Source organism: Dreissena polymorpha, chromosome 8, assembly GCF_020536995.1.
Source record: "Dreissena polymorpha isolate Duluth1 chromosome 8, UMN_Dpol_1.0, whole genome shotgun sequence".
NCBI lineage: Eukaryota > Metazoa > Mollusca > Bivalvia > Myida > Dreissenidae > Dreissena > Dreissena polymorpha.
In genome coordinates this window covers 19,693,641-19,716,472 of record NC_068362.1, presented here as the reverse complement: position 1 = coordinate 19,716,472, position 22,832 = coordinate 19,693,641, and the positions used below count along the sequence as shown (strand labels likewise).

General features: G+C 35.4%; 1 protein-coding gene across 3 annotated transcripts; it reads right to left on the bottom strand.

Moving 5' to 3' along the window:
* Positions 1 to 1,216: 1,216 nt before the first annotated feature.
* LOC127840323 (m7GpppN-mRNA hydrolase-like) lies at positions 1,217 to 20,469 on the bottom strand. Of its 3 annotated transcripts, XM_052368722.1 has the most exons (10): positions 20,329 to 20,469; positions 17,268 to 17,393; positions 14,419 to 14,570; positions 9,479 to 9,606; positions 5,931 to 6,029; positions 4,628 to 4,780; positions 3,998 to 4,110; positions 3,219 to 3,645; positions 2,550 to 2,604; positions 1,217 to 1,752 (listed from the first exon to the last, which is right to left on the bottom strand). In XM_052368722.1, exons 2-10 carry the CDS (start codon positions 17,333 to 17,335, stop codon positions 1,532 to 1,534), a joined length of 1,416 nt encoding a protein of 471 aa, XP_052224682.1. In that variant the 5' UTR covers positions 17,336 to 17,393; positions 20,329 to 20,469; the 3' UTR covers positions 1,217 to 1,531. The 3 variants fall into 3 exon arrangements, with proteins under 3 accessions (XP_052224682.1, XP_052224679.1, XP_052224680.1); XM_052368719.1 differs by lacking the exon at positions 17,268 to 17,393 and having other exon boundaries at positions 20,195 to 20,469; XM_052368720.1 differs by lacking the exon at positions 20,329 to 20,469 and having other exon boundaries at positions 17,268 to 17,542.
* Between the last annotated feature and the right edge of the window lie 2,363 nt (positions 20,470 to 22,832).

The following is a 22,832-nucleotide window of genomic DNA, read 5'->3' as shown; positions in this document are numbered from 1 at the left end:
TTTCACTGTCAAAAGGTCATGTGTTACTTTCTTCTTCCTATACAGCACTCCTTAATTGAAGATTTTGTGCCAGCGTCCAATGGTTAAGGGATGAAAACTGTACAAAGGTGCTCAATTGGGTGTTCATTTAAAATTATTTACGTTGTGACTACAGGTGGATACGGGGGACAATGACAGCCACAGGAGTAAGTGTTTTGAAAACTTCTACTGTGGCTGCCTCATATGGTAAACGATTTCATGGCGAGATACTGAGATAAAATCAAAAGGCATTGAAAAGATGTTTTTGTCGTTTCTTTTAGTCTCATTACCTAGAATGAATGTGTGTCATGTATTTCAACTTTCCTGTTCCAATGCTGTATCAAGTAAACATGATCGCGGTGTTAATCCAGGGTGTGTCCGGGCAACACTTGCCTTCAAGTTGTTATGAAACATAGACAGTGACACAAGCATGCGCTCTGGGAAAACCAGACTATGTGCAAGTGTATAAAGTGCCGTCCCTGATTAGCCTGTGCAGTCATAACAGGCAAATCATGTGCGATACTTTCAGCCTGGACTGGATTTTCAATAAGAAGAGACATTCTTTAAACGAATATAAATAATAGCAGCAAGTGTCCTTCATGATTAGCCTGTGCAGACTGCAAAGACAAATCTGGGAAAACACTTTATGCACATTTGTGAAGCTTTTTTTAAGAGAGTGGATCATATAAAGTGTGCTAAAAGCTTTGCAATCCCGAAAATAAAATACTCATCAAACCTAGTGTACGTAATTCATTGATCAATCAAAAAATTGTTATTGAAAGACGCACTTTCCAGTTATCTTTTTTACAACAGTTTACTTTGGTTCTCAACAGTGTTTTAGTCCTATCACTGTGGTCTGTTCACCAATTCACATTTTCTTGGTGTCGCTGGCACACTGACATACGTTGACATGCTTGATATACTAGCCACCTAGCAAACTTACACGTGCAGGGTTGGACATGAACTCTGGCATTAAGCATCATGATAACTGTTTCATATCTAGCCTTGTTTAATACCCGATAATTTCAGAATAATATGTTGATTTTTACAAGCATTTTGTTATGTAAATATTTCACTTACGGAAAATATTTGTTAGTGTTTTCTTATGGAGCTTAGCTAAACTGAAAATGTTGTAATATCTGATAAAAAATATCAACAATCCACTTGCCCTGGTAATGAAGGTTCCAATAATAACACAAAGTGGACAAAATTTATTATGCATAGGGAATAACAACGGTAGAAAAGTAGAAAAAGCATTATCTTATGAAGTACATGACCCTGTAAATTTGCTAAAGCATAAACAATACAATCACCAACTTGTCCAAATTTCTTCCTAGCATATTAGAAAAATTGCATCAATTGAATAATGTCTTTAAAACAAGAAAATAAAACATGTTTTCTGCTTGACCACTAAAATTAAACCAATACTGAAATATGAGTGGTACAATTACAAAACAATCCTTGATCTTATCACATAATTATCACACTTAAGAGTTCTATGTGCACATTGGTTTCAACCTATACATGCCATTATAGCGTCCACATCGAATTTAAAGTTCTTCCAAGATGGAGGCACAAAGTGTTCAATTGGCACACTATTCTCTGGGTGGTCAGTCCTTCTTGAGCGCTTCTCAGGCTTACTTTGATTTTTAACTTGCTGATGATATGGCTGTTGCTGAGGCAGTGGTGGTTGTTGTTGTTGTTGCTGTTGCTGAGGGAACCGCTGTCCAGTACCTTTTACAATACAATAGATTTTTATGATAAAAAAAATGTTGGAAAATTGAGAATATTTTTACCATACTTTGCCCTGCAGAAACAAATGCTAAATTTCTAAATGATTATTACCATAACACAAATACAACACACTGAGGTAATTTTAAAAGAAACAATGTGATGTTTTTGATAAGCACACATGCACCACGTTGGTGGTATCAGTTCAGTTATGTTCAGTGTATTTGAATTATTTCATGTTAATAAGAATAAAGGAAGTTGGAAAGTATGGATGGACTAGTTGATATGTGCAGCAATAGTGTAAATATGTTGTAGTGGGAGTTGTTGCTTCTCTACAAAACAGTCAACTATACTTGACACAACAGTGGCCCTTTTAAGTTATTCGTCCATTTTAGATAAAGATCAGGGACAAAGTCAAGGTGGATAATATGTGGTGATTAGGGATGAAAACTTTAACTGTACAAGTATGCAGTGCTAGACAAAATTGCTTAATCTTGTTTAACAAGAAATAACCCATTTGAATCATCCCAAATTCCAAAGAGTGGCAGTGTGGTAATTGAATGGTTAAAAGCATCAACAGCTTAAGTATTAAAGAGATTGGGAGAATTCTATTTGTACAGCACAAAACAGTTTATCGTATTAACTCTTCAGACGGAAACATGGACAAATGGACAATCATGGTATGCATCCTGCAATAAGATGCTTGAAGAATGCAATAACACAAAGATTTTGTGTGTAGTAACAGAACATTTCATACATTTGTATGGTACATAAATTGTAAGCAAATAGACCCTTTTTACCACTGAATTGAGTAGCCAGACTGCGCCTTGGTTTCCCGATACTGCCATCTCGGTTCTAAATTTACAGAAACATTAACATGTTTATATTTTGTTGTAGTTAAAATGTCTTAAAAATCCAAGAGACAATTGAAATGTTAATATTTGTTATCTTTTTTATGCAGTACAAATATGAACTGCTTATAACCACACAACTGCAATTCTTAAATCAACACAATGACACTTGAATCTTAAATAAATTTGGGCAATAAATGTGGTCTTTAGATTGCTTAAAAGCTGTTTCTTTAATATTACCTAGTGACCTAAATTTTCAACCTATGTAACCCATTTTTTTTTATCAGCCATGACCCAGTTTAAAAATTAGCAGACATTTCATTGGCAAACATGTTCTTACCAACTATCATGAATATCAGGCCATAAACAAGGCCTCTACAGTGTTAAAAAGCTTTTTTCGTTTATTTGACCTTGTGACCTAGTTTTTGACCCCTAAAGACACAGTTTCGAATTCGCCTGAGATATCATTGGGAACAAATTTCTGACCAAGTTTCATGAAGATTGGGCTAGAAATGTGGCATTAAGAATGTGCGGACTGCAAAGGTTATTCTGGGATGACATTCTAGGCACACGCATTAAGCCCAGTTTTCATATAATGGGGCTCCTACAATCCCTTACCAGGATATGGTACTGCTGCTGAGGAGTGGATTGCTGTTTCTTGTCATAACCAGGCGAAGATAAGCTGTGAGACTGTGACCACTTGTCAGACTCAGAATGTTCCCGAGTCTTCCTGCCCCGGGTCTCACGCGCTCGTGCCTTTGAGTCCTTTATTATCTGCATGTACTCGTTGTACTCATTCTGATGGAGCTGTGAAAACTGCTGCTGCTGTTTCTGCTTGATATTGTCTCGTTGCTGACGGCTGTATCCAGAGGCAGTGTCAACGTCACTTCCTGGTGCTTGGTAAGAGTTTACGGTGCGCGCCTCGCTCCGCTGGTGTCTGGGTGCAGGAGGCTTGGACGTTATGGATCCAGATGAGTTTGATGAATGCAGACTGTATGATGCCTGCTGTGCATTCTGCTGCATGGACACCCACTTTCTAAGGGGTCTGAAATGGATTTATAGTAAATTAATGGCGAACATCTTGTTACAAAAAAAGAAACCCAAAAGCAACAAAAATTGAAGGCAATAGGTTTATATTAGAAAAGGATTTTTTCAAAAGAATTGCAGTGATATAACATCAATGTAAGAAAAATCTTACTCATTATTAAACCCATAACACCACTCATTTGATACCTTAGAACTTGCTGGTATTCAGCCACATTTATAACCAACTTTCTGAAATGACACATCCATTCCTAATGGGTTGTAGTTTAGTTTAATGTACCAATTAGTATATTGAGAACTAGGCAAATTATAAAAGTTCAAGACCTTATATTTCTTTAATTGCCTCAACTTACTTAACAAAGGGTATGACCATGAAGAAAGTGTTTGGACTGAGTCCCAGCTGTGTCTTGGAGATCTGGTCCCTCTTGTGTGCAGGAAGGGAGTCAATGGGAAACCACTGGAGGCTCTGAAAGATCATTCAAGTCAAAATGGCAAGGGTGAACAATGTAAGTCACACAAAAAAAGGTCAGTATGAAAACTGCATATTTGTTAAATGTGTTAATATGTTGGCTGACTAGAACATACATTGTTTTACATTTAAAATGTCTTTAAATGGTAATTATTGTCCATATTTCATAATTTTTTCTCAAAAGGATTTGGTAAAGCAAATATCATCAGAAATTTTCAGCGATTGTAATTTGAGTTATTCCTTAGGGAGCGTGAATCAATGAAACTTATGTGTCATTCAACAAAGAGAAGTGAAAAATATTTCTCTAGTTAGCAAATATAAGATTAATATATTTATTCTGCATGTACTGCGTAGCAATATACCGGTAACAAGATTTTTGTATCGGCATTTAATGTATATCTTCTAATATTATTGATAAATTCATAATTTTAACATTCTTTTTTGGATAAAACTATGTGTCAAGGACTGGTAGTCAATATCACAATTATCGAATGAATATTCTGACAGCCCTTACCTTAATCTCTTTTCTGGTCTTTGGTTGGAACTTGGTGTCCAGAGGGACATTCTGTATAATGAACAGTCGGGTGTGCTGATCGTTCATCTTATTCTCCAGGAAGCACTCTTTGTCAATCATGGATGCCACATCAAACCCAGTCTCCTCAAACACCTAAAAGGCCCTTACATGCTCAACTGAATGAATAGGAGCTGCCCTCAAAGAAAACTGGGCTTAATTCAAATTCGTAAAGTGTCTTCCCATATTAGTCTGTGCAGTCTGCACAGGCTTATCAGGGAGGACACTTTCCATTATAATGGAATTTTTTGATTAACAGAAGTCTCTTCTGCACGAAAATCCAGGATCAGCAGAAAATGTCATCCTTGATAATCCTAAGGTGAAGTAACGCACATAAATTAAGCTCCGTGTTCCCAGAGTCGAGCTCACATAGATATGGTGTTAAATACCACCCATCTAGGCCTAATTATTCACAAAATAGTAAATTGATTATATTAAATTAACAAATGATTAACAACAAGAGATTGCAAGCAATATGGTCCCCTTCTGATGAAACTCCACCATTTTCAGATTTTTTTTATTTTATTTTTTAAATATATTTGTTGCACCGAGAATTCATGATCTAGGAACAAAATGAAGTGACGTGCATCTGTCCATGTTTCAAGTTTCATAAAAAATATGAAGAACTTTTAAAGTTATCACAGGATCCAGATAAGTGTGACAGACTGACTGACTGACTGACTGACTGACTGACTGACTGACTGACTGACTGACTGACTGACTGACTGACTGACTGACTGACTGACTGACAGACTGACTTGAAAGACTGACAGACAGAGTGCAAACCATAAGTCCCTTGCGGTTTCAACGGTAGGGGACAATAATTGAAGTATTCGACAAATGCCCTTTCCTGACTGGCATAACATTTGCTGTGAAAGCATAATTCTTCAAAACTGGTTAATACTTTATGCTGATTTTGGTAAGCAATACATTCACTCAGTATTATAAAATCAATTTGTGCTAGAAAATAAACCATGGTTATCATTAAACAATTGTTACATTTTGAACAACCTTGCCTTGGATTTCAACCCTCTAGGTAACCATAACACATATTCTGTTGTTAGTATCAGTAGATGGACATGAACTGATAAGTTGCGGGTAAAAAGAACCATAAACTGGGCCAAAAATCTATGACCCGGGCAAATAATCCAAATTAATGCTATTTTATTAAATGTATTTCTTAACTACAACATGGGATCTATACTCAGGCATGTATTGTATGATTTCCAGCAGTACAAGGTAAAACCTCTCTGATGGCACACTCCCACGGAGATTCACTCTCGTTGACTTTGCCCTTGGGAAATCCCCAACTGGCCTTTGCCCAGAACCCTTGCACTAGCAGGCACTGAAATGTGTAGTGTACAACATGCCTTGACCTAGCCTCATACACAGTATATGGAGACGTGGTACTGTACGCTCAGTGTTTTTTCTCGTTCAAATTTGGGTCCGGTAGGGGGACCCATTCTCAATGCAAACAAGAGAGCCATGATGGCCCTGTATCGCTCCACAGCTGAAAAAAGGCTGAAACAAATATTCTCTGCATGTGCAAATACTTAAATATAGGCCCTATTTAAGCACATGTACACTTTTGTGACCCCCTGGGCTTGGTCAAATTTAACCCCAGGGGCATAATTTGAGCAAACTTTGTAGAGAACTACTATATCTCACTACATGTACATACAAAATATGGTAGCCCTAGGTCCTAGAGTTAAGGACAAGAAGATTTTTAAAGTTTTCACAAAATAGGCCCCATATAAGCATATGTTCAGTTTTGTGAACCCCCGGGCAGGGTCAAATTTGACCCAAGGGGCATAATTTGAACAAACTTGGTAGAGAACTATTACTACATACCAAATTTGGTAGCCCTATGCCTTATGGTTAAGGACAAGAATTTTTCAAGTTTTCACAAAATAGGCACTATATAAGCATATAATCGATTTTGTGGCCCCCAGGGCAGGGTCAAATTTGACTACTGGGGCATAATTTGAACAAACTAAGTGGAGGACTATACAATGTCACTACATACCAAATTGTGTAGCCCTAGGCCTAATGGTTATGGACAATTTTTTTTTAAGTTTTCACAAAATAAGCCTTAAATAAGCATATGTTAAATTTTGTGATCCCCCGGGGCAGGGTAAAATTTGACCCCAGGGGCATAACTTGAACAAACTAAGAAGAGAACTATTACATGTCACTCCATACCAAATTCGGTAGCCCTATGCCATACGGTTATGGACAAGAGATTTTTAAAGTTTTCACACAATAGGCCTTATATAAGCATATGTTCAATTTTGTGACCCTCGGGGCAGGGTCAAACTTGACCCCAGGGGCATAATTTGAACAAACTTGTTAGAGGACTATAAGATGTCACTACATACCAAATTTGGTAGCCCTAGGCCCAATGTTTATGGACAAGGAGATTTTTTAAGTTTTCAAAAAATAAGACCTTTATAAGCATATATTCAATTTTGTGACCCCCGGGGCAGTTTCAAATTTGACCCCAGGGGCATAATTTGAACAAACTAAGAAGAGAACTATTACATGTCACTACATACCAAATTTGGCAGCCCTATGCCATACGGTTATGGACAAGAGATTTTTAAAGTTTTCACACAATAGGCCTTATATAAGCATATGTTTTATTTTGTGACACTCGGGGCAGGGTCAAACTTGACCCCAGGGGCATAATTTGAACAAACTTGGTAGAGGACTATTAGATGTCTCTACATACCAAATTTGATAGCCCTAAGCCCAATGGTTATGGATGAGAAAATTTTGAAAGTTTTCACAAAATAGGCCTTATATAAGCATATGTTCAATTTTGTGACCCCCTGGGCAGGGTCAAACTTGACCCCAGGGGCATAATTTGAAGAAATTTGGTAGAGGACTATTAGATGTCTCTACATATTAAATTTGATAGACCTAGGCCCAATGGTTATGGACGAGAAAATTGTGAAAGTTTTCACAAAATAGGCCTTATATAAGCATATGTTCAATTTTGTGACCCCCGGGCAGGGTCAAATTTGACCCCAGGGACATAATTTGAAGAAATTTGGTAAAGGACTATTAGATGTCTCTTCATACCAAATTTATTAGCCCCACTTATATAAGCATATGTTCAATTTTGTGACCCCCAGGGCAGGGTCAAATTTGACCCCAGGGGCATAATTTGAAGAAATTCGGTAGAGGACTATTAGATGTCTCTACATACCAAATTTGATAGCCCTAGGCCCAATGGTTATGGACGTAAAGATTTTTTAAAGTTTTCACAAAATAGGCCTTATATAAGCAAATTTTCATTTTTGTGACCCCTGGGGCAGGGTCAAATTTGACCCAAGGGGCATAATTTGAACAAATTTGAAAGAGGTTCACCCCAGGATCATTCCTGAGAAATTTCATCAGAATTGGACTAGTAGTTTAGGAGAAGAATATGTTTTAATGAAAATTTAACGCACACACGCACAACGGACACAGGACCATGACATAAGCCCAGCTGGCCTCTGGGCAGTGGAGCTAAAAAGTACATGTATTATTTTTTTCCCAAATGGGACCTACAAATTCCCAATAGAAAGTTTCCAAAATTATTTTTTTTAACAAGTCTAAACAGGTCAAATTATCTCCAAATCTAGCTCTATAAGTTCAACCTTAGAAAATATAATACTGAAATCACTTTTATTATCATTTTTTAAGTATTTTTAAGCATAAAATAAACATCATATATTTCCCAATTTAAGGCAAAAGTATGTGTTATTTCCCAATTCAAAGGGACCCAGCCCCATTCCCAAAATGGTGAAAAAAAACACTGACACTGCCTTAACCCTTTACCACTCAGAGACGCATTTTGACACATTTGTAGTCCCTTGGAAAGTTATATTTAATTTAAGACCTTTCTTTCTAGATTTAAGTTTTAAAGGCTTCCTTTCCAACCCTTAGATACTGATGAGCAGCAAACAGCATAAAACCAAACCTGAACCACCTGCGAGTCATTGCAGGCTGTTCTGGTTTTATGCTGTTTGCACATAGCCTTTTTTCACTTCCCTTCTGAGTGGGAAAGGGTGAAGTTGCAATTACAAAAGAATACATTGTACTATATTTTGTGATTATTGAAAGTATTTGAATAAGCAGAAGCCAACCAAAATGAAAGTTGCAGAACCATTAAAGTTACCGGTACATTGAATTTCTCTGATATTAATTTCTTTCCTCAGTTGCATGTTATTACAAAACTCATCTGATGGTCATACTAATTCCATAATTAAAAAAATCTGACCAACTCAAAATATGTTGGTTTTCTGATCATTATACCAACATACTGACATGTGTTTTTTAAATTCATTTATTTGGACCATGCTGTCAAAAAGGGGTTTAATGCATGATGTGCGTAAAGTGTCGTCCCAAATAAGCCTGTGCAGTCTGCACAGGCTAATCAGGTACAACACTTTCCACTTTTATGATATTTTTCGTTTCAAGAAAGTCTCTTCTTAGAATCAAGTTTAAGTGGAAAGGATCATCCCAGATTAGCTTGTGCAGACTGCACAGGCTAATCAGGGACGAGACTTTTTGGACAGGCATTAAACCCCTTTTCACAAAGCACAACTCATTTATAGTTTATACAACACAATCATGCTGGCTGTGAGCTATAGGTCATGGACAGCCTAGTAATTTTCTTAAATCAGTAAACATATCATTATTTTCCAGACACATTCTCCTCACCAAAACCTTTCATGCTAAAAACATTATTATTGAAATTCAAACCATGTAAACTTGTGAAAATGTGAACAGAATGCCAGTACATACATATTTCATGTCAGGATCCAGCATTATAGCCCCGTATGTTGGCACACTCATCTTGTAGGACTTCCAGTTGCCAAGGATCTTGTCCACCTCTAGTACATGGCTGCTCAGCGTTGGACAGTGGTGAAATACTGACAGCTTGTTCAGGGAAAGTGGTGAAATACTGACAGCATGTTCAGGGACAGTGGTGAAATACTGACAGTGTTCAGGGACGGTGGTGGAATACTGACAGCATGTTCAGGGACAATGGTGAAATACTGACAGCATATTCAGGGACAGTGGTGAAATACTGACAGCATGTTCAGGGATAGCGGTGAAATACTGACAGCATGTTCAGGGATAGTGGTGAAATACTGACAGCATGTTCAGGGATAGTGGTGAAATACTGACAGCTTGTTCAGGGACAGTGGTGAAATACTGACAGCATGTTCAGGGACAGTGGTGAAATACTGACAGCTTGTTCAGGGACAGTTGTGAAATACTGACTGCTTGTTTAGGGACAGTGGTGAAATACTGACAGCATGTTAATTAGGGACAGCGGTGAAATACTGACAGCATGTTAATTAGGGACAGTGGTGAAATACTGACAGCATGTTCATGGACAGTGGTGAAATACTGACAGCATGTTCAGGGACAGTGGTGAAATACTGACAGCATGTTCAGGGACAGTGGTGTAATACTGAAAGCTTGTTCATGGACAGTGGTGAAATACTGACAGCATGTTCAGGGACAGTGGTGAATACTGACAGCATGTTCAGGGACAGTGGTGAAATACTGACAGCATGTTCAGAAAACATTCTTGTGGATTTTTTGCCACTTTTAACAGTTTTGTGTTTATTTTATAGTGGTCAGTGGAGCTACTCACAAAAACTAGAACTTTGTCACAGACGTGACGTATACCCCCATGTGCCGCATTGACACTGACTGTTTTGCATGCTGTCTACACAAAACAAGAGAATCGTATTTATGGCGATTTTTAAGAATTATTATGCCATTATCATTTATAGCCATTTTGACCTTTGAACTCTTGAATTCTTGCACATTACACGCTGTCCAATGACTGTGACCAAAATTAATGTACTGAGTAATTTTAAAATATCACAATAAATGACATAGTTATGGCCCAGACAAGATAATTTATTGCCATTTTTGACATTTGAACTAAAAGTGTGACCTTGACCTTGGAGATATCGACGTAATTCTTTCGCGCGACACACCGTCCATTGATGGTGAACAAAAGAGCCAAATGATTTTAAAATCTCACAATAAACCACATAGTTATGGCCCGGACAAGCTCATTTATGGCCATTTTTGACCTTTGAACTCAAAGTGTGACCTTGACCTTGGAGATATCGACGTAATTCTTTTGTACGACACACCGTCCAATGGTGGTGAACATATGTGCCAAATGATTTTAAAATCTCACAATGAACGACATAGTTATGGCCTGGACAAGCTCATTTATGGCCATTTTTGGCCTTTGAACTCAATGTGTGTCGTTGACCTTGGAGATATCGACGTAATTCTTTCGCGCGACACACCGTCCAATGATGGTGTACATATGTGCCAAATGATTTTTAAATCTTATAATGAACAACATAGTTATGGCCCGGACAAACTCATTAATGGCCATTTTTGATCTTTGAACTCAAAGTGTGACCTTGACCTTAGAGATATCGACGTAATTTTTTTTGCGTGACACACCGTCCAATGATGGTGAACAAATGTGCCAAATGATTTTAAAATCTCACAATGAACAACATAGTTATGGCCCGGACACGCTCATTTATGGCCATTTTTTACCTTTGAACTTTAAGTGTGACCTTGACCTTGGAGATATCGACGTAATTTTTTCAGGCAACACACTGTCCAATAATGGTGAACAAATTTGCCTAATGATTTTAAAATCTTGCAATGAATGACATAGTTATGGCCCGGACAAACTCATTTATGATCGTTGAACTCAAAGTGTGACCTTGACCTTGGAGATATCAACGTAATTATTTCGCGCGACAGACCTCCTATGATTTGCCAAATGATTTTAAAATCTCACAATAAATGACAAAGTTAGGGCCCGGACAAGAATTTGACCTTTGAACTCCAAGTGTGACCTTGACCATTGAGATATCGACATACTTTTTCCGCATGACACACCATCCAATGATGGTGAACAAATGTACCAAGTCATTTTAAAATCTAACCATAAATGACATAGTTATGGTCCGGACAAACGTTCAGTTTAAAACACACTAAGTGACCCTGTGACCTAGTTTGTGACCTGGCATGACCCATATTAAAACTTGACCTAGACATCATCTAGATACAACTTCTGACCATGTTTAGTGAAGATCGGATGAAATTTCGGGACAGACCGACAGACAAAGTGACTCCTATATAGCCCCCCCATTACCAATGGTAATTGGGGTATAAAAATGTTTATTGATATCATGTTTTTATCCTATAATAGTTGACAACTGGTCTATGGTTTTCATTGAACATCATTTTTACAAAAAGTTACAAAGATATTTAGGTATGTCATTTGATATAATGAGCTTCTTGATTTTTGCATGAGTTCAAGGTTAATACTGACAAGTAATATTACATTCCTCTGTGCCACTCTTAATTTATTTTATTTATTTGATTAAAAGACCTCTTTAAACTTGAATCATTACATTTGTTTGCTATTATTTGTAATTCTGCTGCATATGCTTCTTTCAATACTGGTTATGTGTAAAACTGGCAACTTAAAGGCTTTAAATATTTAGTAAAAAGTAACACTTATAAACATGTAAAATATTACACTTGTATACCCATAAATTAATTGGTACAGTACATGTTTTTTAGAGCAGTCCACATCTATTATTTGATAAACAAATGAAATCAATAAACATTTTTTCTGAATGAATAAACAAGAAAAATTTTCAGGTAAAAGATATATCAGACATCAAAGAAATACATTTCATATAGTTTTTTTCCATAATAATTATGTTAATTAAAACAAGACAACCATGATGGCCCTAAATTGCTCACCTGACTAACCAAATACAATCCCAACCCAGATTTCATCAAGATAAACATTGTGACAAAATTTCATAAAGAATAGATGAAAACTGTGACCTCTATTGTCTACACAAGGTTTTTCTATTATTTGACCTAGTGACCTAGTTTTTGACCCCAGGTGACCCAAATACAATCCGAACCCATATTTCATAAAGATAAACATTCTGATCAAATTTTATAAAGATTGGATGAAAACTGTGACCTCTATTGTCTACACAAGGTTTTTATATTATTTGACCTAGTGACCTAGTTTTTGACCCCAGATAACCCAAATACAATCCCAACACAGATTTCATCAAGATAAACATGCTGACCAAATTTCATAAAGATTGGATGAAAACTGTGACCTCTATTGTCTATACAAGGTTTTTCTATTATTTGACCTAGTGACCTAGTTTTTGACCTAGTGACCTAGTTTTTGACCCCAGATGACCCAAATACAATCCCAACCAAGATTTTATCAAGATAAACATTCTAACCAAATTTCATAAAGATTGGATGAAAACTTTGACTTCTACTGTCCACACACACAAATTGTTGACGGTTTTTCTATTATTTGACCTAGTGACCTAGTTTTGGACCTCAGATGACCCAAATACAATCCCAACCCAGATTTCATCAAGATAATCTTTCTGACCAAATTTCATAAAGATTGGATGAAACCTGCGACCTTTTCTATTATTTGACCTAGTTTTTGACCTAGTGACCTAGTTTTTGACACCAGATGACCCAAATACATTCCCAACCCAGATTTTATCAAGATAAACATTCTGACCAAATTTCATAAAGATTGGATGAAAACTGTGTCCTCTACTGTCTACACAAACAAATTGTTGACGGACACATGCACACACATACCGACGCCGGACATCACACGGTCACATAAGCTCACCATGTCACTTCATGACAGGTGAGCTAAAAACTTAAACCAATTATCCGTGGACACAGTACACTAGTATAACTATATTTTGCTCTACATCTTTCAAAATAACAAGGGCTGTTTGTAAAACATGCATGCCCCCCATTTGGGCTGTCAGTTGTAATGGAAGCCATTGTGTGAATACGTTTTTTGTCACTGTGACCTTGACCTTGGACCTAACCATTTGACTGTTTTGAGTCACTGTGACCTTGACCTTTGACTTAGTGACCTGAAAATAAATAGGGGTCATATTCCAGTCATGATCAATGTACCTAGGAAGATTCATGATCCTAGGCGTAAGCATTCTTGAGTTATCATCCGGAAACCATTTTACTGTTTCAAGTCACTGTGATCTTGACCTTTGACCTAGTGACCTGAAAATCAATAGGGGTCATTTGCCAGTTATGATCAATGTACCTATGAAGTTTCATGATCCTAGGCGTAAGCATTCTTGAGTTATCATCCGGAAACCATTTTACTATTTCGAGTCACTGTGACCTTGACCTTTGACCTAGTGACCTGAAAATCATTAGAGGTCATCTGCCAGTCATGATCAATGTACCTATGAAGTTTCATGATCCTAGGCCTAAGAATTCTTGAGTTATCATCCGGAAACCGTTTTACTATTTCCAGTCACTGTGACCTTGACCTTTGACCTAGTGACCCTTAAATCAATAGGGGTCATCTGCCAGTCATGATCAATGTACCTATGAAGTTTCATGATCCTAGACCTAAGCGTTCTTGAGTTATCATTCGGAAACCATCTGTTGGACGGACCAACCAACCGACGGACCAACCGACATGTGCAAAACAATATACCCCCTCTTCTTCGAAGGGGGGCATAATACAATTATCAGTTTTTTTAAAATAACATATATTGTAAGAACGTGTCATTTGTATTTTTATTACTTATATACAGTAAATGATTTTGCCTTTGTCACCATCAGCTATTTAGATAGGATACTTTGGGCTGAAAAATCTTTGATACCACATGTTTTCAGCTCTTGATTTTCTGCACAGTAAAAATCCAAATAAAACCAATGAGCTAGTTCAATTTGAAAAAACACCCTGATCAAATTTTCCCTTTCTTCTTCTGGAATGTTTATAATGAAGCGACTGAAAAAAAGAAAGATACAAATAATTAAATATATACATTAGGTAGAAATAATTATAAACTAAAATAATACAAACATGTTATGTACAAAACTAAAATAACTATTTCTACAAAATTGAACATATTTAAAATATTCCTTATGTTTTTCACTAATCTTTTTGAAAAGGAATAGAATATTGTTTCCAATTATAGACAAATAGAAATGGCATGTAAATTACAGTGTAAATTAGATCATGATCTAAAACAAAAGCACTGCATAACGGGTGCCACTCTCGGCTACAGGTGCAGTTTTGAATAAATGAAAGCTTGTCAGATTATTTTTTTTTTTAGAAGTCACAGTGACCTTGACCTTTGACCTAGTGACCCCAAAATGGGTGTGGCGTGTAGTACTCATCAAAGTGCATCTGCATATGAAGCTTCAAAGTTGTAGGTGGAAACACTTTGATTTTAGAGCCAATGTTTAAGGTTTTAGCTCGACGCGGATGTCAGACAGCGGACAGCAAGCTGGCTATGACAATACCTCGGGTTTTCTCTGAAAACGCTGAGCTAAAACCTAATTAATTTAGATTGATTGGCAAAGGACAATACATGTAAAACTACAATTTAATAAACACAGTGAGACAGGTAAAAAATTAAGGCAAACTAACTAAACCCTACTTAATTATTAAGTTAGCATAAAACATATATATAACAATCAAAAATTGATTAAGGTTTTTATAGGGGCTTTTTCACATTTGGGTAAATTGACAAATTTGACAAAAGTTGTTTCAGATTTGCAAATGTTCGTTTTAGTTATGATAATTGTGAGGAAACAGTAATACTGAACATTTACCATGCTCTAAAAATAGCCATTATATGCATCTTTTGACGATTTAAAAAACGGAAAATTATAAAGTGTTGCAACGCGAAACAAATTAATAATTTGGAGAGTTATGTTGTGGTTGTTATATTTTAAGAAACTACGGGGATTGCTTATATATAGTATAAAACACATTTCGCATTGTATCCAGAAGGATGGCAGAGTGGTCTAAGAGGCAGACTTTTTACTCCAGGGGTCAGTGGTTAACCTGCTGAGGGTAACCTTTTTTTTCTTTTTTAAATTTTATTCTTGCAGGGCCCTCACTCTATCAAATCTTCCGCCAAATTTAGGCAGCAGTCCCCCTTCTGACAAGTATATTTTCCCCCCCAAAACTGATTTTTTTCCCCTTCAGAAATTGAGAAAAAAAATCGCTGACTTATAGTTGAAAATTAACTCCAATATATCACTGTCCATTATATCGCATTGTCCAATATATCACAAATCGGCTATGGTTATGGCTCCCAAAAATGTGATGAGCATAATCCCCAAATAACATGTTTTAATCTGAGAATTTGCGGAAATAAATCAGGTAAAAGCTAGCATTTTACCCTTTTTTCACCCACTTTAATTGTCTGTTTAATCCAACATTCATAATCCAGTTTTGACCAGATTGTTTGGTTTCATTGTACATTACTGTAACACCTGTGTACTGCGATAAACAATAACTCCTCTTGCCAAACATCAGGTCATTTTGGGTGTTAACATTCTCTCTTGAAATTGCTTTGAACTGCCGAAAAATCCCACCAGTGCACTCATGAAGGTGTATACAATTTTAACTGTTAATGTCACAAGTCAATAGTACTGACCTATCTCAACAATCTTTGCGCGTTAGATACAGTGTAAGTACTTACTTTTAATTGAGAAGTAAAGCTCCCTCAGTTTGTCAAAATGCACCATGCTTTCCATGAGGATAAGATGACGTTATTGTTGTTATTTTGTTCATGGGGTCTAATTTGTGCATGCTTTCTTGAACAATAAAACTTGGCATTCGTTTTCGGATTACAAATTTAATTATACTCATTACTTGCATGGAATAATGTTTTGTTTTATACCAATGAATAACATATGGATATAACACATACTTCAATAAGGTAAGAAAATAGCGTATTTAGAGATTACCAAATTACACTAATGCATACTTAAACATGCAATAATAACCTGACAATTTATATTGCGCGTCGGATATATCAAGGTCATGATCTTTGGACCCCTTCAACCGCAATATATTTGGACTTTTAAATAAGATTACTGTTATATAGATTGAGTAAAAGTCCACCTTTCTGTCATATAGACAGTCAGATATATAGAAATATATGGTTATAACAGTTCAACACAGTTGTTGTGTTTTGTTATAAAAATTCCCCCATTTACAAAAAAATCCCCCTCCTAAGGGCTGCGGACCCCTTCCCCCAAAGTAGTGTGAGGGCGCTGTCTTGATTTTTTATTGGAGCTTTTTATATCCTGTTTACAATTATCAATATAAAGCATTTAATGACAAACTTCAAAACATGCTAAAATCTGTGAAAAGGCACCTTTTTCAAAACATCATTTCAGTTTATTTGACTCTATATATATCCCTTGATGGGGTACTCTATTATGCCTATTGGTCCGCCAAATATATGTCGATGATATGGGTCATGGCAGGCACCTTTATCATAACGGAGTGCCAATATACGGATATTATCAATAACATTTTATTGTTAGTGTAAGTTTGCCCTTTTTCACAAGGCAAAAAGTAAATTTTGTCACGACTCAAGTCTTAACAATTCAATGAGATTGCTCGATTCAAAATAAGCGTTTTAATTGTTATTTTCTACATTTCAACAGCTAGTCTATTTACCTGCATAAATCATCCAGAACATAGGCAGGAATTTGAAAACTAGGTGTGTTAGGGGGTTGATTAGACATTTTCGGTGTCGGGCTTTTATAAAGGTTACAGTACACTACAATACATAAATCGCAGTGATCAACTGACTTGTTGCATAATTGTACTAAAAGCTTCAGCAATTGACAATGCTATTTTAATATAATCAGTTATTTGTGTACATTATTATATCACGTTTCCTAAACAGAAACAATATTAAATATATAATTTGCAGTGTTGATCTTTTCCGAAAATAGGGTATCGGGTCCGTTCGCCCTAGTTACACGTTCGCCCTGGGTCCGTTCGCCCTGGGTTCGTTCGCCCTATATTATCATGTGCATATCGGGGTATGAACAGTTGATTGTTCACACATATAAGCAAGTTTGAACCTTAAGTTTTCATTAATTAATATAGTAAGCAATTAGTGAAAATAACTGGCCTTTGTTACAAACACGCTTACAAGTTAAAGAGCGCCGTTTTGATTTTTCACACATGCAAGCAAGTTTGTACCTTAGATTTCATCATAAATTAATATAATAAGCAATTAAGGAATATTACTGGCCTTTGTTACAAATACGCTTACAAGTTAAAGAGCGCCGTCTTTTATATTTCGGTAACACTTTTTTGTTTGATATGTTCGGAATAACCTAACTGTGAATTATCACAGTATATAAAGCTCGACGCGGATGTCAGACAGCGGACAGCAAGCTGGCTATGACAATACCTCGGGTTTTCTCTGAAAACGCTGAGCTAAAACCTAATTAATTTAGATTGATTGGCAAAGGACAATACATGTAAAACTACAATTTAATAAACACAGTGAGACAGGTAAAAAATTAAGGCAAACTAACTAAACCCTACTTAATTATTAAGTTAGCATAAAACATATATATAACAATCAAAAATTGATTAAGGTTTTTATAGGGGCTTTTTCACATTTGGGTAAATTGACAAATTTGACAAAAGTTGTTTCAGATTTGCAAATGTTCGTTTTAGTTATGATAATTGTGAGGAAACAGTAATACTGAACATTTACCATGCTCTAAAAATAGCCATTATATGCATCTTTTGACGATTTAAAAAACGGAAAATTATAAAGTGTTGCAACGCGAAACAAATTAATAATTTGGAGAGTTATGTTGTGGTTGTTATATTTTAAGAAACTACGGGGATTGCTTATATATAGTATAAAACACATTTCGCATTGTATCCAGAAGGATGGCAGAGTGGTCTAAGAGGCAGACTTTTTACTCCAGGGGTCAGTGGTTAACCTGCTGAGGGTAACCTTTTTTTTCTTTTTTAAATTTTATTCTTGCAGGGCCCTCACTCTATCAAATCTTCCGCCAAATTTAGGCAGCAGTCCCCCTTCTGACAAGTATATTTTCCCCCCCAAAACTGATTTTTTTCCCCTTCAGAAATTGAGAAAAAAAATCGCTGACTTATAGTTGAAAATTAACTCCAATATATCACTGTCCATTATATCGCATTGTCCAATATATCACAAATCGGCTATGGTTATGGCTCCCAAAAATGTGATGAGCATAATCCCCAAATAACATGTTTTAATCTGAGAATTTGCGGAAATAAATCAGGTAAAAGCTAGCATTTTACCCTTTTTTCACCCACTTTAATTGTCTGTTTAATCCAACATTCATAATCCAGTTTTGACCAGATTGTTTGGTTTCATTGTACATTACTGTAACACCTGTGTACTGCGATAAACAATAACTCCTCTTGCCAAACATCAGGTCATTTTGGGTGTTAACATTCTCTCTTGAAATTGCTTTGAACTGCCGAAAAATCCCACCAGTGCACTCATGAAGGTGTATACAATTTTAACTGTTAATGTCACAAGTCAATAGTACTGACCTATCTCAACAATCTTTGCGCGTTAGATACAGTGTAAGTACTTACTTTTAATTGAGAAGTAAAGCTCCCTCAGTTTGTCAAAATGCACCATGCTTTCCATGAGGATAAGATGACGTTATTGTTGTTATTTTGTTCATGGGGTCTAATTTGTGCATGCTTTCTTGAACAATAAAACTTGGCATTCGTTTTCGGATTACAAATTTAATTATACTCATTACTTGCATGGAATAATGTTTTGTTTTATACCAATGAATAACATATGGATATAACACATACTTCAATAAGGTAAGAAAATAGCGTATTTAGAGATTACCAAATTACACTAATGCATACTTAAACATGCAATAATAACCTGACAATTTATATTGCGCGTCGGATATATCAAGGTCATGATCTTTGGACCCCTTCAACCGCAATATATTTGGACTTTTAAATAAGATTACTGTTATATAGATTGAGTAAAAGTCCACCTTTCTGTCATATAGACAGTCAGATATATAGAAATATATGGTTATAACAGTTCAACACAGTTGTTGTGTTTTGTTATAAAAATTCCCCCATTTACAAAAAAATCCCCCTCCTAAGGGCTGCGGACCCCTTCCCCCAAAGTAGTGTGAGGGCGCTGTCTTGATTTTTTATTGGAGCTTTTTATATCCTGTTTACAATTATCAATATAAAGCATTTAATGACAAACTTCAAAACATGCTAAAATCTGTGAAAAGGCACCTTTTTCAAAACATCATTTCAGTTTATTTGACTCTATATATATCCCTTGATGGGGTACTCTATTATGCCTATTGGTCCGCCAAATATATGTCGATGATATGGGTCATGGCAGGCACCTTTATCATAACGGAGTGCCAATATACGGATATTATCAATAACATTTTATTGTTAGTGTAAGTTTGCCCTTTTTCACAAGGCAAAAAGTAAATTTTGTCACGACTCAAGTCTTAACAATTCAATGAGATTGCTCGATTCAAAATAAGCGTTTTAATTGTTATTTTCTACATTTCAACAGCTAGTCTATTTACCTGCATAAATCATCCAGAACATAGGCAGGAATTTGAAAACTAGGTGTGTTAGGGGGTTGATTAGACATTTTCGGTGTCGGGCTTTTATAAAGGTTACAGTACACTACAATACATAAATCGCAGTGATCAACTGACTTGTTGCATAATTGTACTAAAAGCTTCAGCAATTGACAATGCTATTTTAATATAATCAGTTATTTGTGTACATTATTATATCACGTTTCCTAAACAGAAACAATATTAAATATATAATTTGCAGTGTTGATCTTTTCCGAAAATAGGGTATCGGGTCCGTTCGCCCTAGTTACACGTTCGCCCTGGGTCCGTTCGCCCTGGGTTCGTTCGCCCTATATTATCATGTGCATATCGGGGTATGAACAGTTGATTGTTCACACATATAAGCAAGTTTGAACCTTAAGTTTTCATTAATTAATATAGTAAGCAATTAGTGAAAATAACTGGCCTTTGTTACAAACACGCTTACAAGTTAAAGAGCGCCGTTTTGATTTTTCACACATGCAAGCAAGTTTGTACCTTAGATTTCATCATAAATTAATATAATAAGCAATTAAGGAATATTACTGGCCTTTGTTACAAATACGCTTACAAGTTAAAGAGCGCCGTCTTTTATATTTCGGTAACACTTTTTTGTTTGATATGTTCGGAATAACCTAACTGTGAATTATCACAGTATATAAAATGGAGCTCAAATGTCTGGTTCTATTATTTCAAAAATGGATAATCTGTTGTGCATTTCGTGCAATTTGGTACGACATGCGATTACACGCGACGTTTGTGAACGGTGGCAGCATCGGCTATGTGGAACTGGTTAGTTTAATTTAATTTGTCAATTGCATATAATAAAAACATATCGTACGTACTTTTTCTATATATTTTAATGTTCCTTAAGGATTTCATTATTTCCATCTAATGTAACTGGTAACGGGATCTTCATATACGTACGATAAATTATTTAGTTCTTAATAATTTATCATTCTGTCCGTTACGGTCTTAGTGAATGTTGTCTCTATCGTATTTCATTTTCAATTAGCATTAAATGCTACCATTCTTCGACTTATGCGAAGTAGCGTTAAGCGCTAATATCCTTTGATCCATTATAGATGTAATTAATTAAAGAAGCTTGCGTTTGCGTTCTTGATTTGGTAAACAATTTAGATTGGAATTTGCTACTCGCTCTCTTAGCTTACTAAACTGTTTTATTATAGAACATCAATGTATTTTTCCATATGTTAGAGTTTGTAGCTCACCTAGCACAAAAAGTATACCGATGTGGTTTTGTGAAAAATGGGCTTAATGCGTGATACAGACTGCGCAATTCCTTAAGTATTTCTAACAATATACAATAGTTATTCTAAACAATATGCAATAGTTATTCTAAACAATATGCAATAGTTATTTTAAACAATATGTACTAGTCATTTTAAACAATATGCAATAGTTACTTTAAAAAATATGCAATAGTAATTATAAAATTTTGTTAATTGAAATTAAGTAAAACTTTATTAATTATGATTAATTAAAATTATTAAATATGTTAAAATGGAAATTTAAATATTACAAATATGTACACAAGATAAAGTGCATCATTTATTAATCTATATATAAGCTGCATATATTAAATTTATAAATTATTTGTACATTTATATGTGTAATATAGTCATTAAGATTATGAGATTTTGAGTGTAACTTCTTGCGTTGTTTATGGTTCTTTCATTCAGCAATATATAACCACCGTCTGTCGGATTATCTAAATTCTTGTATTCTTGTCGATCCCTGCATAGGCAAATAAATTTAAAATTCATATGAACATCATTATATCTAAAAAAAACATCATCAATATTCAATTTACTAAACTGATCAACTTCCAATAATTCTCGCGTGTATTGCGCGGTGTGAAGTAGCAACCGGCCTTTATTGATCGGTGTCGATTAATTAAGAGATTATAGAGATAACGATCTGTGTTAATTGATTGATTGAGTGTCGTATTTACCTAATATAGTTAACATTGAGAACAATTACTAAATCATATAGAAATTAGTTATGTAGAATATGATTATTAAGTTGAAACTATTATACTAAAGAGTATACTTAATATTGATGCATGCATAAATCATGTTTATAAAACAGAACTGTTATTATCATTTTTTTTAGAAATTATCTTTAATATGATTATTAGCGTATGATTAAGAAAATAAACATAAATTATGTAAATGAAACAGAGCGGTATATTTTAAATTGTGTAGAAATTGTTCTCAAAGAAAATGCTCAATTATAATAAATACATTAAGTAATAAGATTATTATTAATTAATTATAACAGAACTATATTTTAAGCAATTAAAGCCGTATTGTCAGTGAAATTTGCCGATGTCATTGTAAGTTCATGAAATTTGTATATATCGTCCGCAGAAAGCAGGCTCCATATGTATATACAAAGAGAACTGATGTATTTATGGAACGTGAATGATATATAAATCATTTACGTTTTTAAATAACTAAACAATAAGAGAAAATTACTGGCATTCGACGGCTTTGTTACAAACACGCTTACACGTTAAAGAGCACCTTCTTGTTTTTTCACACATATAGGCAAGTTTGTAGCTTAAATTGTCATTTAT

Excerpts from the sequence above, each read along its gene's own strand:
- LOC127840323 (XM_052368719.1), bottom strand. The coding sequence starts at position 20,262 with ATGTCTAATCAACCCCCTAACACACCTAGTTTTCAAATTCCTGCCTAT. Across the intron at positions 4,781-5,930 it reads GGGAGTGTGCCATCAGAGAG|GTGTTTGAGGAGACTGGGTT; the intron begins GTTTTACCTTGT and ends AGGGCCTTTTAG. Across the intron at positions 3,646-3,997 it reads ATGGTCATACCCTTTGTTAA|ACCCCTTAGAAAGTGGGTGT; the intron begins GTAAGTTGAGGC and ends AATCCATTTCAG.